The sequence below is a fragment of the Dermochelys coriacea genome, chromosome 12, assembly GCF_009764565.3.
Source record: "Dermochelys coriacea isolate rDerCor1 chromosome 12, rDerCor1.pri.v4, whole genome shotgun sequence".
Classification (NCBI taxonomy): domain Eukaryota; kingdom Metazoa; phylum Chordata; order Testudines; family Dermochelyidae; genus Dermochelys; species Dermochelys coriacea.
This window is the reverse complement of record NC_050079.1, coordinates 42,866,637-42,880,328: the sequence shown is the minus strand read 5'-3', so window position 1 is coordinate 42,880,328 and position 13,692 is coordinate 42,866,637. Positions and strand designations below refer to the sequence as shown.

General features: G+C 46.9%; 1 protein-coding gene across 1 annotated transcript in view; it reads right to left on the bottom strand.

Annotated features, from left to right (window-relative positions):
- The window catches only part of ZFHX3 (zinc finger homeobox 3), a 296,035-nt gene that overhangs the window by 189,246 nt on the left and 93,097 nt on the right, over positions 1-13,692 (bottom strand). The window contains 3 exon segments of the mRNA XM_043494742.1: positions 6,115-6,611; positions 10,882-11,144; positions 11,146-13,608. Coding sequence (XP_043350677.1) covers positions 6,115-6,611; positions 10,882-11,144; positions 11,146-13,562 — 3,177 coding nt within the window. The 5' untranslated portion in view covers positions 13,563-13,608.

Sequence of the window (13,692 nt, the reverse complement as noted above, 5' to 3'; positions counted from 1 at the left end):
TTCAAGATGAAGGGGCCCGTTAATACCGTGTAGTCATTGAATTAAAAAAAAAGGAAGTGGGGGGGGGCTTAGTGGGTTACAGATTGTTGCAATAAGCCATAAATCCAGTGTCTCTATTAAGACCATGATTTTTAGTGTCTAGCAAAGTTATGAATTTAAGCTCCCAGGCTCATCTTTTGTAAGTGTTATACAGGTTTCCTTTGAGGATGAGGATTGGTAGGTCAGTTACAGAAAGGTCACTTTGTGAAATGTTCACCCACCGGAGAGAGGGTGCTTTTGTCTTTTATCATTTTCCTGTGCGAGTTCATTTGAGAGCATAGTGATTGTCTGGTTTCACCCACATAGTTATTGGGGCATTTAATGCACTGAATGAGGTACCTCTTCCCCCTCCCTCCCCGTTGTGCTGGCATGTGTAGGACCATGGATCTTGAAAGGTGTGTCATGGGGAGTGCTGATCATTGTAGCAGTGGAGATATGTCAGGTTTTGTGTCTGTTGTTCTGGCAGGATCTGGTGGCGCTTTGTTTATGGACTGTGACAGAGTACTCGATCTGATGCACTTGGTGCTCTCCCAGATGACAAAGAAACATCTGGGACAGCCAAAATCAGAGTCATCCGAAAAGCTACAGACACCATTCCAAAACTGAAATACTGTAACGATGCCCTTGCCTATCAGATGAGACATTTCAAATTCTGCAAAAGATGTCTGAGGCCATATTAGTGCCATGATGATACTAAACAAACATTTACAAGGTATTTCTGGGGCAAGAGCAAAAGTGGATTGTGAAGCTTATTTTGAGAACTGGGCAGAAGAGGGAATAAGATCTAATAAATAACAGTCTGCATTCAAAGCTATTCAATCACTTTGATCCAAAACTGGACTTCGCATGGGGTTTATGCCCGATAAATAAGGCTAATGGTAAAACATCCTCATCCCAAGAAAAAGGTCTGAAAAAGAGGGAAAATATTATGAGACTGCACTTAAGCATCCTGAAGCAACTCCATGCCCAGACCTGGAAGCATTAGTAGGAGATGCAATCCATACCCTGAAACCTGTATAGACGTACCCATGTTGGAAGAAATTTGGTCCCTGATAGAGACACTGTGTAGTGGGAGGGCTGCAAGACCCGATGGCATAACACCCAAACTTCTCAGGTGGGCCATAGGGCCCATCAGCTCAACTCTTCCTCTGGGCTTGGACTACTGGGAGCTCAGAGCAGGCAGGACCATGCCCTTGGCAAGAAGCTCATTCTAACACGGGAGCTTGTGATAGTTCATGAGTAGGTTGGTCCAGCTCTGAGTTTAGTGTAGCTCAGAAACTTGTTCTAGATTTTGAACCTTAGTCCAGTCCGGAGACCCATTTTGGTTCAGAAGCTTAGTCTGGGCTAAGGAAACATGCACAACATTTCCGTAAGTAGACAAATTCCCTCTTCTCTGGTCTGCACCCTGGGATAAAAACACTGATCTTAAAACCAACAAGTATTTGTCTAGACATCAACACTTGACTGAGAGACCTCAAAAAAAATACCCGAGGGCAACAAGGAGTGGTGCCAGTGATTCAGCTGGCAGGCATCTTCCCTCTGAGCCAGCACCAACCTAACGAGTAGAACTGTGGTATCCGCAGAGCAGGTGGTGGGGCCCATGCTGGAATCTCAGTGTAAGGAGTTGGATGGGTCCCCACCTACTAGCTTGGGGTACTAGACTTTTCATGGAAAAAACACTGACCGAAAAACAAGCTGTAACAAGCCGGTGGCTGTCACATGGTGCAGTGCACTGGTATTAAGCCATCTCCATCCTTCCCTTCTAGGGGCTGCACTTCAGGGACAGTACATTAGGTTGGCTGTCTTAGGCAAGAGATTGAACATCTGTAGGGATCACAGAGAAACAAGGTGATGCATAAACTACATTCCTTTGTTTCAGGAAAGAAGAAGCAGGCAAGGAGTGAGGGGAAGCCAGAGAGTTCCTTTTAAATGGTAGAGTTTTACAGCCTTCTATCCCATACCCTTCCCACTATTATCCCAGCTACTTGTCCAGTGATACCATAGAGCAGATATGCTAATTAACAGTGCTGAAGGAATTTGGTTTTCATCAGATTAAAAACTCCTCAAACAAGCATAAGGGGGAGGCCACAAGCTGCTCCACAAAACCTCTATGAAGGAGAAAATCCAAAAAAAACAAATGAGGTTTCTCCAAATAATCACCTTTGGAGAGTACCTCAAACCTGCCCTACTCTTCTTCCACATGACTCCTGCAAAGAAGCATAACAAATGGGAAACCAAGTAGGAGCTGGGATGGACAACTGGTGCCCAGGCTTTGGGCTCTGTCCTTGTGACACAAAATACTGTCAGATGGCAGTTTAGAACACCCCTCTCTGTAAACCTAGTTCATCTATTCACCAAGGCCTCCCCAAGATCTCCAGTACCCTTTCTAGCTGTTCCCAAATGCCCCACTTGCCTTGGATAAAATGGCATTATCCCATGAATCAGGGAATGCATCTCCCGTTGCCAATGAGATACCCTCCTCCCTACATTTCATAGGAAAGCCAAATCTGAACAACTGTTGCTAACCTAGTCTGAATTGGAACTTGGTTTGTGATTTACAGGTTAAAAAGTTTCTCCGTCTGCATACTGTCTCAAGATCAGAAATACTCTGCCCTTTTCATCTGTAAATCTCAAAGCACTGAGGAAAAGGGAGTATTATCGTTCCCATGTTACAGAGATAGAAAGGGATCTGCCCAAGCTAACGGAGCAAGTCAATGGCTGACCCTAGAATGGAACCCCAGTCTCCTGGCTCCTAGCCCCATGATTTTCCTCTAGACTGCACTGCCTCAACGAGATCAGAAATATTTCATACCCTGTTCATCTCTTGAACCAGCATGTCCACCTCATTCCACTCAGAGTCGAAACAAGTATTTATGATACTAGTGGCACTTTCTGGGTAATACTGACCGAGGACATGAGAGCACAAGCAGTGGTGAGAGACAGAAGCTGTGTGTCAGATCTCTCCGGGTTTATCAGTGTGAGAAACTCCAACACAAACCGCACCCCCCAAAGAACCCTCCCCCTTATAAACCAATGCTGCATAAGAGGGGACTGGGCTCAAGACATCCTGAAATACTGGAAACAGTATTAAAATTCCAAGCAGTCTCTCACTCCACCCTCATCAGAAAGCACCGAACACATGGCAGGAGAGGACTCACAGGCTCGTTATGCTGCTGACTAATGAGGTCTCAGGATCACATTTTCCAGCTCCACCACTTGCTGCTGAAGTGGCTCTTGGGCAACCCAAGTGGCCAATAACATGATTTAAAAGGAAAACGGCAAAGAGGCAGCGTAAGGAGGATTGTGCGCGAGAAGCTTCATGCACTCTCTCACCCAGGCAGCATCTGGAGAGGATTTTCTCCAGCAGACAGGGAAGAACTCGATTACATCCAGTTAACTGTGCTCTAAACTGATTATGCATGTGCCAGGCTAATGGATTACATTAGCAAGAGGAAAAATAACATCCAATCAATCTCAATTTACTGCAGACCACACCAAGGGCTGAGAGAAGAGAAGAGAAGAAAAGAGAAGAGAAGAGAAAAGAGAAACTGGTCCATGAACTGCCCCCACTCCCACTCCACTCATCAGCTATCGAAGCTCCATGGCACTAAAACCACACGAAAGAATGGAAACTCTGAGCGGAGGACCTCAGTGAGCAACTCTGTCTATCTACAGCCAAGTTCTTCCATGAAAATGAACACCGAATCCATCAACATGTGGGTAAGACTCTCTGGAAATCTCTCCTTTCATTGGATAGCACAATGGTAACTAAGTAAGAAGAGCAACATGACTTATATGGATTTACAATGGAAGTGGTTGGGGTACCAATGCAATGAATTCCATACAAGCATTTCATGGAATGCGTGACTACACTAGCAGACTACACTACCTATGCTAAACTGGTAGGTGCTCGTGTTCAGTATTTTGATACAAAGGTAATTCCTGCTCTCTCTTGCTTGGATGTTTCACTGGAACTCTCACCTCAAAGACAAACGAGATTTTAAAATCGGGACTAAGTGCTCAGGGCTGAAACTACCGAGTGTTCCTGAGAATGAATGAATTCCCTCGCCTGTCTGGGGAAGGCATTTCTAAAATAATATATTGGAGGCTTGTGAAAATCTGTCCCCGCACCATGCCATCATGTATCATTTTCCTGTTTCGGCAGGAAACAAGGAGGGAAGGAGAAAGCCAGTGCCCTCAATCTGCTTTCTCACCAGGGAGCACAACAGAGCCAGAGGGTTTGAACCAACAATTTTTGCAGACTGTCACCATTGTCTTGTCCCCAGACAACAAAAAAAATCACATCTAAAGACTATTATAAGTTGAAATCATGATGCTTGCTTGGTACATGAGTTTTAATTCTGAAGACAAACCGCTCTATTCAGATGTCCTCTCCTAGCCCCTGTGAGATCTCTCCTGCTCCCACTTTCACCCCAAATTCCCTCTCATACATATCCCAATTTCTTTGACTTTACTAAAATAGGATACTTGAAAGCAGAGAAATAAAAGTGAACTTAATCATCTTCAGAGCCAAGCTGTGCCATACCTCGCTAGTTCCAGTGACACCGATAACAGTGATGTTCAGAGAAGCTCGGTCACATCCACTGGGCCTCCAGCACTAGGAGTTTCCTCGGGTTTAACAAAATTTCCCTGTTAATACTAACTGAGTCTCCAGCTGTTCTAGCCTAAGCTAAACTGTATTCTGCCCTCCTATCACTTTCCCCTCTCCCTCTGAAATTGCTAGAGTAATTCATTTCCTGGAACAACTCCCTATGTTAAAAACCGCACATTTCCTCCTTAGTGTGGGGGACTGACACAGGGAGAGATGCAAAGTTTTGAACTCACCTGATACAGGAGAGTTACACAGACAGCAAAGAGGCACGGCAGGGTTAGGAAATGAGAGAAATGGGGTACAAAACAAGACCGCCTAGTCTAATCCAAAAATGTAGATCCCTTTAGGATTACAGGGAGAGGGAAGGAAAGGAGAAACAGACAGACAGACTACAAAATTGAGCAAAATGAAGACAGTGAGAGACAGAGCATGTGTAAGTGAGTAGAAGGTATGTGAAGTGAGGCTGCTTAGATTTATGGCGATTTGTACCTGATTGTTCATACTAAAGCCATTATGGGATGATTAGAGAATAAGGTGAAGCTTTAAGTCCAGTGAAAATCAATAAAAACGTCTGGAGCAATTCTGCTGCATGAGTGAAAGGACTATTTACTGTATCCGGAGCTCCCCTTGGGTTATAGGCTACAGGGTTCGGGGGGGTTGGGGGGCAGAGGCAGGAGAGGAAAAGATGGTTACGGAAGGGACAGAAAATTAGAGGCAAGAGGAAAAAAAGTCAAAAACCAATATAGAGTCTTGGAGCAACGTGTAATGTGGAAGGCGAGTGGTAATGAAAGGCTGTGACATATCGTCCTAGGGAAGCTGTCAGTTTGACCATGCCTTCAGTCAACTACATATATATAGCAATAGAATTTATTCTCGCTCCTTTCCAGCAGGCTCAAGCAGCAGTTCAACATCAGCACTCCCATACACAGCACAAAAGAAACAGGGCACCACCCGCTTCTTAGATACTGCCCACATGCATTCTCCATGCTAGCATGAGCACACTGCCTGGAGTTCCTGCTTGGATGGGAGAGGCTTTCTGAAAGTTTTTTGAAGGATGAGCAACCTGACATAAGGCAAACCCTAGCTAGCAGAATCCCTTCCGAGATAGCAGTGAGAAACAGCTTGTCGGAATGCGATTTTCAGACAGGACTGATTATTTTGGATTTGCAATGTGACACCTTAAAGGGATCTAATTTTCAGAGGACAGGTGCTCAGCCCCTCTAAGGCACCTCAAGTTAGGCCCCAACAGCCACTATCACTTTTGAAAAGCTTAGCCTCAGGCTTTCGGAGCCCAAAAGAGTTGCTAGCAAAGGGCAAGCTGAGGCAGCGTGTGATCCCAGTGAGTCTGGGGCCAAGCCCTGCAGAGGTACTAGACTGAATGGGTTTAAAATCCCACTCTCACTATAGCTCAGAACTGACAGTTGGATCCCCCACAAGGAAGATAAAGAGCAATCAAGCCTCACCTTGTACAGCTTCAGGCTGGCCTCATGCCTGGAGTTAACTGTGTGCAGACGCAGCTTCTCCAGACTGTTGGTGTAGTAGTCACAGGCATTGCACTTCAGATGCACGGGGTTCCCAATGGCCACACATTTCAGCCTCCACTCATTGGCCTTGCCACCCTCCTTGATGTGCGCTACTAGTTGGTACTTCTGCACGTGCTTATCAGTTTTGCAGTGGAGCTGGAAGTTTGCCTTGAGCTGTGTGTTGTAGCGGCACAACTTGCACTGGTATGAGTCCCCCATCACTGCCTTCCACTCATCTTCAGGGAGGCTGCGCTCCACATTCATGTGCAGCCCCAGCATGTCCAGGTTGTCTGTAGTGAACTTGTTGCACACAGCGCACTGGAAGAGCTTCAGTGATGGGTCGTGTTTGTTGTGGAAGCTCTCAACACCAGGTTCATTAGTTCCTCCGACCCACTCTCCCGCCCCCCAGCCGCATGTCCAGGGGATCTCTCCACCGACTGCACAAGGAGAGAGAAAAAATACAAGTCAGAAAAGCTGGATCCTGTACCTCCCATGACAGAAGCAGAGCAGAATGTTCACTCCCTTGGCATGCCCCATAATATGTCCACAAAGTCCTGGGTCAGAAGCAAAACACAGCAGAATTTCTCACCCCTTGCCCATGCCTGTGCACTGCTGGTATCCCAGGCCAGGCACAAAAGTGTCAGCTGTCTGGTTCTACAGCCATTGGGCCCGGAGGACAACAGTCCCTTGTTGCCCAGCCCAGTACCTGCTGACCATTGGGCCAGGAGCACAGCAGGTCCTTGCCAGCCAGAGAGAAAATAAATGCAAGTCCCAACAGATTTTAGGAGGGGTAAAAGTCTCCACTGTGCTGCTCTGTGAAAAACTACATGGCACTCTCCCACTTGCTGGCTCTACCACCTATGTGGTTACCTCTGAGGAATTAAACAGTTCTCTTCAGGCAGGCAAGGACCCAGGGAAGAGACAAGAAAGATCACGCATAGGACATCCAAACACAACCCCTGCCGAATAAGAGACTCTTTGGCCATGATGCACAGCAGCACAAGCAGTGTGATTAGGAAGTTATGTTGCAGCAGCACCAACTAGACAGCTGCAGTTCCCTAAAAGTGCCATGCTCTTAGTGGTAAGCCTCAGCACTTGTCTGAAACAAAAATTCAGAATGGTAGATACGCTCAAGGAAAGTCCTGGCCAGGGGGAGACGTTATGGCCAAGGAAAGGACAATAGCTAATAACTGGGGAAGTACAAGTATGCGTTTGTGTGTCAGGGAAAGAGTCAGCAGGAAGCTTGCTCTCTCTCTCTCGCTCTGTCATATCCCTGCTCTTCAAATTATCACTGACCCAGCTAAACCAAGAGCTGACCTCCATTCACTTATAGTAAATTAATACAGCAACCTCTTATTTATATTGTTAGAAAGGCTTGAGGATGTGGAAGGAGGGAAGACTCCTCTCCATTACCCAGGATCTCATGCCGAAGCAAATGGGGGAGCTCTGCTTATCTTTCCTCCCCCCACACTTCAGCTAGTTTTGGTTTGATTTTTTTCCCCTTCAACAATTAAGCCTGACTGCGTCCCAGCTCAGTTTAAGGGGTTATTTTTAAGCCTTCAAGTCTATAGCTAAATCAAAAAAGGGAGATTTTATTCCTTAATGACAGGTTTCAGAGTAGCAGCCGTGTTAGTCTGTATTCGCAAAAAGAAAAGGAGTACTTGTGGCACCTTAGAGACTAACAAATTTATTAGAGCATAAGCTTTCGTGAGCTACAGCTCACTTCATCCGATGAAGTGAGCTGTAACTCACGAAAGCTTATGCTCTAATAAATTTGTTAGTCTCTAAGGTGCCACAAGTACTCCTTTTCTTTATTCCTTAATGGTTTTCCTTTCTATACTTTCAGTCATTTGTTGAGGAACAGCTAGCATCAGGAGCTGTCTGAATTTGCTGAGCAGGTGTGCGACCTGTGCAGAATCCAGAAATCTGCACAAAGCTTTTCTAAGACAAGTGCTTCTGGATGGTTGAGGTTAGTCTCCAGTATAGTGGGCGCTGCCTCTCTTCCCTGCAGAGATGCACGGCCATAATGATGGTTACATCTCTAGTCAGGGAACAGCAATGAAGCCTTTACTTCCGTCTGGTTGCAAGGCACAGGTAACTGGAGCAGGAGTCCCATGCCCATGAGCACACACAGAGATAGGAGAAAAGGCTAAAGAGGGAAAAGTCCAGCTTGCTTGCACATGCACTCCGTTCCACGTGCCAGGGCTTGCATGGATTAGGGGCCTTTCCTCTGTCTAGGTACCTTTTTCCTCCCCACCACTGTTCTGTCTGATCATCTACTCCCTCTCCTGCTAGTGCACAATCCACTCATTTTTAGTGTTCCAAATAACAAGGCGTTCTCTGCTTCCCTTGGGAGACTTTTCCACAGCCTACCTCCGCTGTCCCCAGTCAGGCCATTTTTTCTGACATGCAACCTAGCCCCTCTCTTCTGAGCTAGTCCATCCCAACCACATCCACAATGAGGAATGCTGAATGGAAATGGAGTCCCCAGAATAGCTAATGTTCTACTCAAACCTACAAGTCACAGGCAGGTCTGGGATTCAATGGCAAAAAAGGGCAAAGCACTCCTACCTGCCAAACAATGAATATGAATATGTTTATATGCAGCAAATAAAAAAGGGACAGATGACTAAGGAAGTGAGGGGGAAGGGCTTAAAAGCCATCCATGCAGAACAAAGCCACTCTAATAGACCCAAAGTAAAAGAATTATCTAACAGCTAGAATTGTATCCAGTGCTTATTGGCAAGGGCAGGGACTCTGCCCCGCAACTTTAGCTCAAGATTTGTAGCCATGATTCCTAATGCCATAAAGCGCACAAGTCACAAATCGCTTTCTGAACAAGCTTAGACACATTCAAGATGCTTGTATCCAGCTGGAGTCACTCAAGAGTAAGACACCAGTAGGTTACTCCTACTTCCTCTCAGGAGCACTTCCCTAGAGCTTAAGGTAGGCAGGGCTGGGGACTTTGATAGGGGTATGTCTCAGGAAACCCTAAACACGTTGACTCCCCATAAAGTTGACAATGTCAACAAGCTACATTATAAATGAGCAGAAATTCTTTCTACTGGCAACCCAGAATGGTTAAAAAAAAAAAGTCACACCAAAGACAAAACCATTGCCACCTTCCTCAAGGAGGCAAGTTGGGACAACGGATATGTGGAAGAAAATTGTAGTTACTTTTGTTTGTAGCGCCTTCCATTCCTCAGTTTTCCTTTTCAATGTTCTGTGTTCTTTCCCCTCTCTCAAACAAACAGATCTTTCAAAAATTTAAGATCATCAAGCCCCTCTGTGCGGCAATAAGATATTGCTATAGGGGTATAGGAAAAAGATGCTCGAGTCTTGGGAACCCAAAACATAGTTCCTTAGGAGTAATGGTCTTAGACCAAGCTAGCCTGTCCAATCTCAATGGATGAATAAGATTACAAAGGACGGAGTTCAGGAAAAAGAGGTCAGGTCAGAGGAATGTAGGTGCTCTCCTTTTACATGCAATTTCTGAAAGCAGTGTCAAATGATTGTGGTTATAGTGAGCTGGGGTACAGAGAAAGGGTTATTTCAGCTGGTAGATGCTACAGACCCTTGCCAGAGCTGATCTGGTAGAGTTCTATTATGCTTCACTGTTTTGTATTGGATTGGAATTGGAAGCTCAAATACACACTGATGTATGCACACCGTGTGCACTATAGCAAGGATTCCTGTAGGTGAAGAGACAGTTGTGTCCTTTTACTGACTATAGCAGCATATCAGACTTCCAAGAAAAGATTTAGCTCATCATTCCAAATTCTAACTTCATTCTTAGATAGTAAATTCCTTGGGGCAGGGACTGTGTCTTTACTGACGTCTTCTACAGCACCAACTGTGATGTCAACATGCATGCATGTTTAATGAAGTCTTGTTTTCAGGTAATAAAGTACCATTAATATGCCTGTTCAGAGAACATGCTGAGTGGACGACAAACCCCCTTCAAAATAAAGAGATCACCTCCCTTCCCTACACCAGCCAACCTTTGTCCAACCCTTCCTATCCTAACAATTCTCGGTGGTCAAGCTTTCAGTTTCAGATCTCAAACCAGCATCAACTGCAACCGTCCCTACTCCCCCTTCACCAAGCAAATATCACTCACTCTATAAGCATCTATCACGACTGTCAATCACGTTTATCCTGACCTACCAATTATCAATACATTTCACTTCTCCAGATCCATATCCCCATAACTAACATACAACACAACTGCCAAGCACCTGACCTCCCGTTTTCTCATTAAACCCCCCTTCAGTAGTATGCTTCACCCTCTCCAAATTAAGGAGGGAGTATAAGGTACCCTTGTTGCGGGTACTGGAGAACCTTTAACAATCCAATCAGCGATGTTCACCCATTGCATCCTCTCTCAGTGGCTTCACTATTCAATTCATCCACAGAGTTTCCTGAAGTTCACAAGAAATACATAGGAACACAAGAGAGTGCCAAGATTTTCTGAAGATGAGAAAAAATTAGGGTGAGAACGGAGAAGGGTCTCTATCCCTTTTGTGATTCGCCAAACTATGTATGTATTGCACGGAATGCTACAGATATTTCAGAATAGGATTGGGGAAAACAGACTGGGATGGACAGCACCTCATCCACCCACAGGGCCTTATGGCAAAAAGAAAATCCCTCTCCCCCCCGCACAGAAATGACAGCAGCAAAAACAGGAAAACACTTCAACCTCACCTAGAGATGGAGCCATAGTTGCCATAGGATTGGTTGGATCGAGCTGGTATCCACCCATCATGAACTGGGCATCGGAGGAAGTGCTGTCCATCTTCAGGTTGGGTAGATTCATGTTTTGTGCCAGGTAGTACTGGTACAGCTCAGCCTCAGCTGGGGAGGGCAGGCTGCCAAGACCCAAATGCCGGTTGTGTTGGATTTGGGTCATATTCTGCTGAAGCAGCATCATATTGTGCATATGCTTCTCACTGGTCATGTGAATGCGAGTTCCTAGCTACATTGGTTTCGTAGTCACACACCTCACACCGCCAGGTGGGTTTGGTTTTTGGTTTGGTGGGTGAGGGGGCCCCACAGGCGCTACCAATGTTTGCTGCCGCAACTGCTGCCACTGCCGCAGCTGCTGCTGCTGCCCCAGCAGTGTGACTGAAGACTTGCTCTCCCCCTCCATTCTGCAGGTTTTGCATGTTGTTGAGATGCTTGTCGGACTGCATATGAATACTGAGGTTGCCTTTGGTAGTAGTGGAGTAGTTACAGACCTCACAACGAAAAGGCTTGTAACCACAAGTATAGCTCTCGCCCCGGGCCAACCGGGGGTGTGGCTGCCCACTCTTGCAGTAAACACATGAGCCACCTGGCTCGGGGTGCTTCTCCTTCATGTGTGCCTCAAGTGTCTGCTGGTATTTGTAGTGCCAATTGCACTTGGGACACTTGAGTGTCTTACACGAGTTGCGAGAATGCATCATGGTCATGTGGCCACCTAATGATCGTGAGGAGCCCAGGACTGTGTCACACTTTGGGCACTCCACACCACTCCCCGAGGGGCACTCCCCACCTCCAAGCTCACAGAGGGGACCAGCATGCTGGTGATGGGAGATGTAGCTCCCATCCTCGCCCTCTGCGCTCTCATTTGGTTCTGGTGCTGTGGCATTGTCTTTATTGGCACTTTCATCGATGAAGTCCAACCTCCTGCTGCCCTCTGCCACGCTGGCTCCACCACCCTCATTGTTAAAGCTTAAACGACTCCTCCTGTTTGCACCATCAAAGACAAAGGAAGAAGCAGAATTAGAAATAGAAGAAGCTGTGCCCCTTGACAGGGTCTGGAGCACGTTAGGCATTAAGGGAGAGTTAGAAATGCTTTGGTTTGAGAGAGCAGGGTCCTTTTTGCTGCTGCTACCTGCCACAGCCCCAGACTCTTCATGAGACCTATCTTCCAATTCATCCTCCAACTCGCTTGGAAACAGTCCTTTGCAACCCTCCTCCTCCTCGTTGTCGTCCTCCTCCTCCTCCTCCTCGTCCTCGTCCTCCTCCTCGTCCTCCTCCTCGTCCTCTGCCTTTTCCGAGAGGCTATACTGGTCACCTATTTCTTGCTTCTCACTGTCTGCAGCCCCAGGGTCTTTTCCCTCTGAGGATTTGATAGGACTGGAAGCCAGCGGGCCCAGGGGAACTGAGGTAATTGGGGTTTTCAGAGCTGAGCTGGTCAGCCCACCAAGGTTCAAGAGGGCACCAGGCGCCAAGATGCCTGATGGTGGCTGCTCTGCTCCACTGGCAGTGCCAGTCTGGAGAGCCTCTTCCCCTTCCATTCGAATGCCACTGAATTTACCATAAAAGCTGTGTCCAGGGCCTATGAGGTTAGCTGCGGAAACTAAAGGGTGTTGAAAGTTTTTGTTTTTTGGTTCCAGAAAACTTACAAGAGGTTCCTTGTCTTTGCCTATCCCTTGGATGATAGCGGAGATGTTCTTATTGCTAAGAATTTTCCGCTCCTCCTCACTGAGAGTCATTCGATGGTCATGCACTGCATGGGTCACAAATGAGCGGACATACCCAAAGGAGAGCTTGCACAAGAAACACATCAGTATGGGCTTCCTCTTCCCATAGAGCACAAAGCCATCAAATTTGGACAGGTCCACATTGTTGGGAACATCTTTGGATACACAGGAGCTTTTGGCAGAACCGTCGCTGTTCAGGTAATCCTTGTTGCTTTTGTGTCGCACATCAAAAACGCGGAAGCTGTGCAAGACGGGGCTGATGCCCGTCAGGGCTGAGGTATTCGGGAAGGACTGGTCTGAGCCCTCAAACCATTTCCCGAAGGATGAGGCTATGTGGAAAGTATTAATGATCTGTGGGTACACGGGTGCAGCAGAGGAGGGTTCTCCTGGTTTGCCCCCAGCATTGGATAGAGAGTTCATAACAAACGAAGGGAGAGCCCCACTGCCACTGGCTCCCCCACTTTGGATCAACTGGTTGACGCTTTCAACAATATAGGCGGAGCCATCTGGCTGGTAGACTATTTCTCCAGCAAGGTTCTCCACATCACTCTCCTCGTCCCCCTCCTCACTGGTATCGCTCCCACTTTCCTCCCTCAGTGGAAGAGGTGGACGGGCACTGGGGCAATGGTGCTCCATATAGGTCTGTAAACTGGCAAAGGAGGCCAAGCATTCTTTGCAGCTGACCTCTTTGCTAGTGGACTCAGTGTTGGGGCCAGCTGAGTTGGTGCTGTCTGGAATGCGCTCATTAAAGGGGAGCCTCAGGCTGTCTAGGGCCCCGTGGTTTTCGGTTGTGGACTGCTCCATGCTACTGGTTTTGTCAGGGAGGTGGGTGCTGTTGAGTTCAGTCCATTGCTGGTGCTGAGGGATGCCACACCCATTGTCCTTCCCAGGGATGACAGGCGAGTCACAGCCTTCCATGGTAAGGCCTGCATGGAGCTTTCATTGCACCCACTACGGCTTGGACCTAAAGGCAAAGAGAGAGGGGGGAGACAGAAAGAAAGAGAAAGGCGAATAAGTTAGAGAAGGCACACACCGCATTTCCACACAG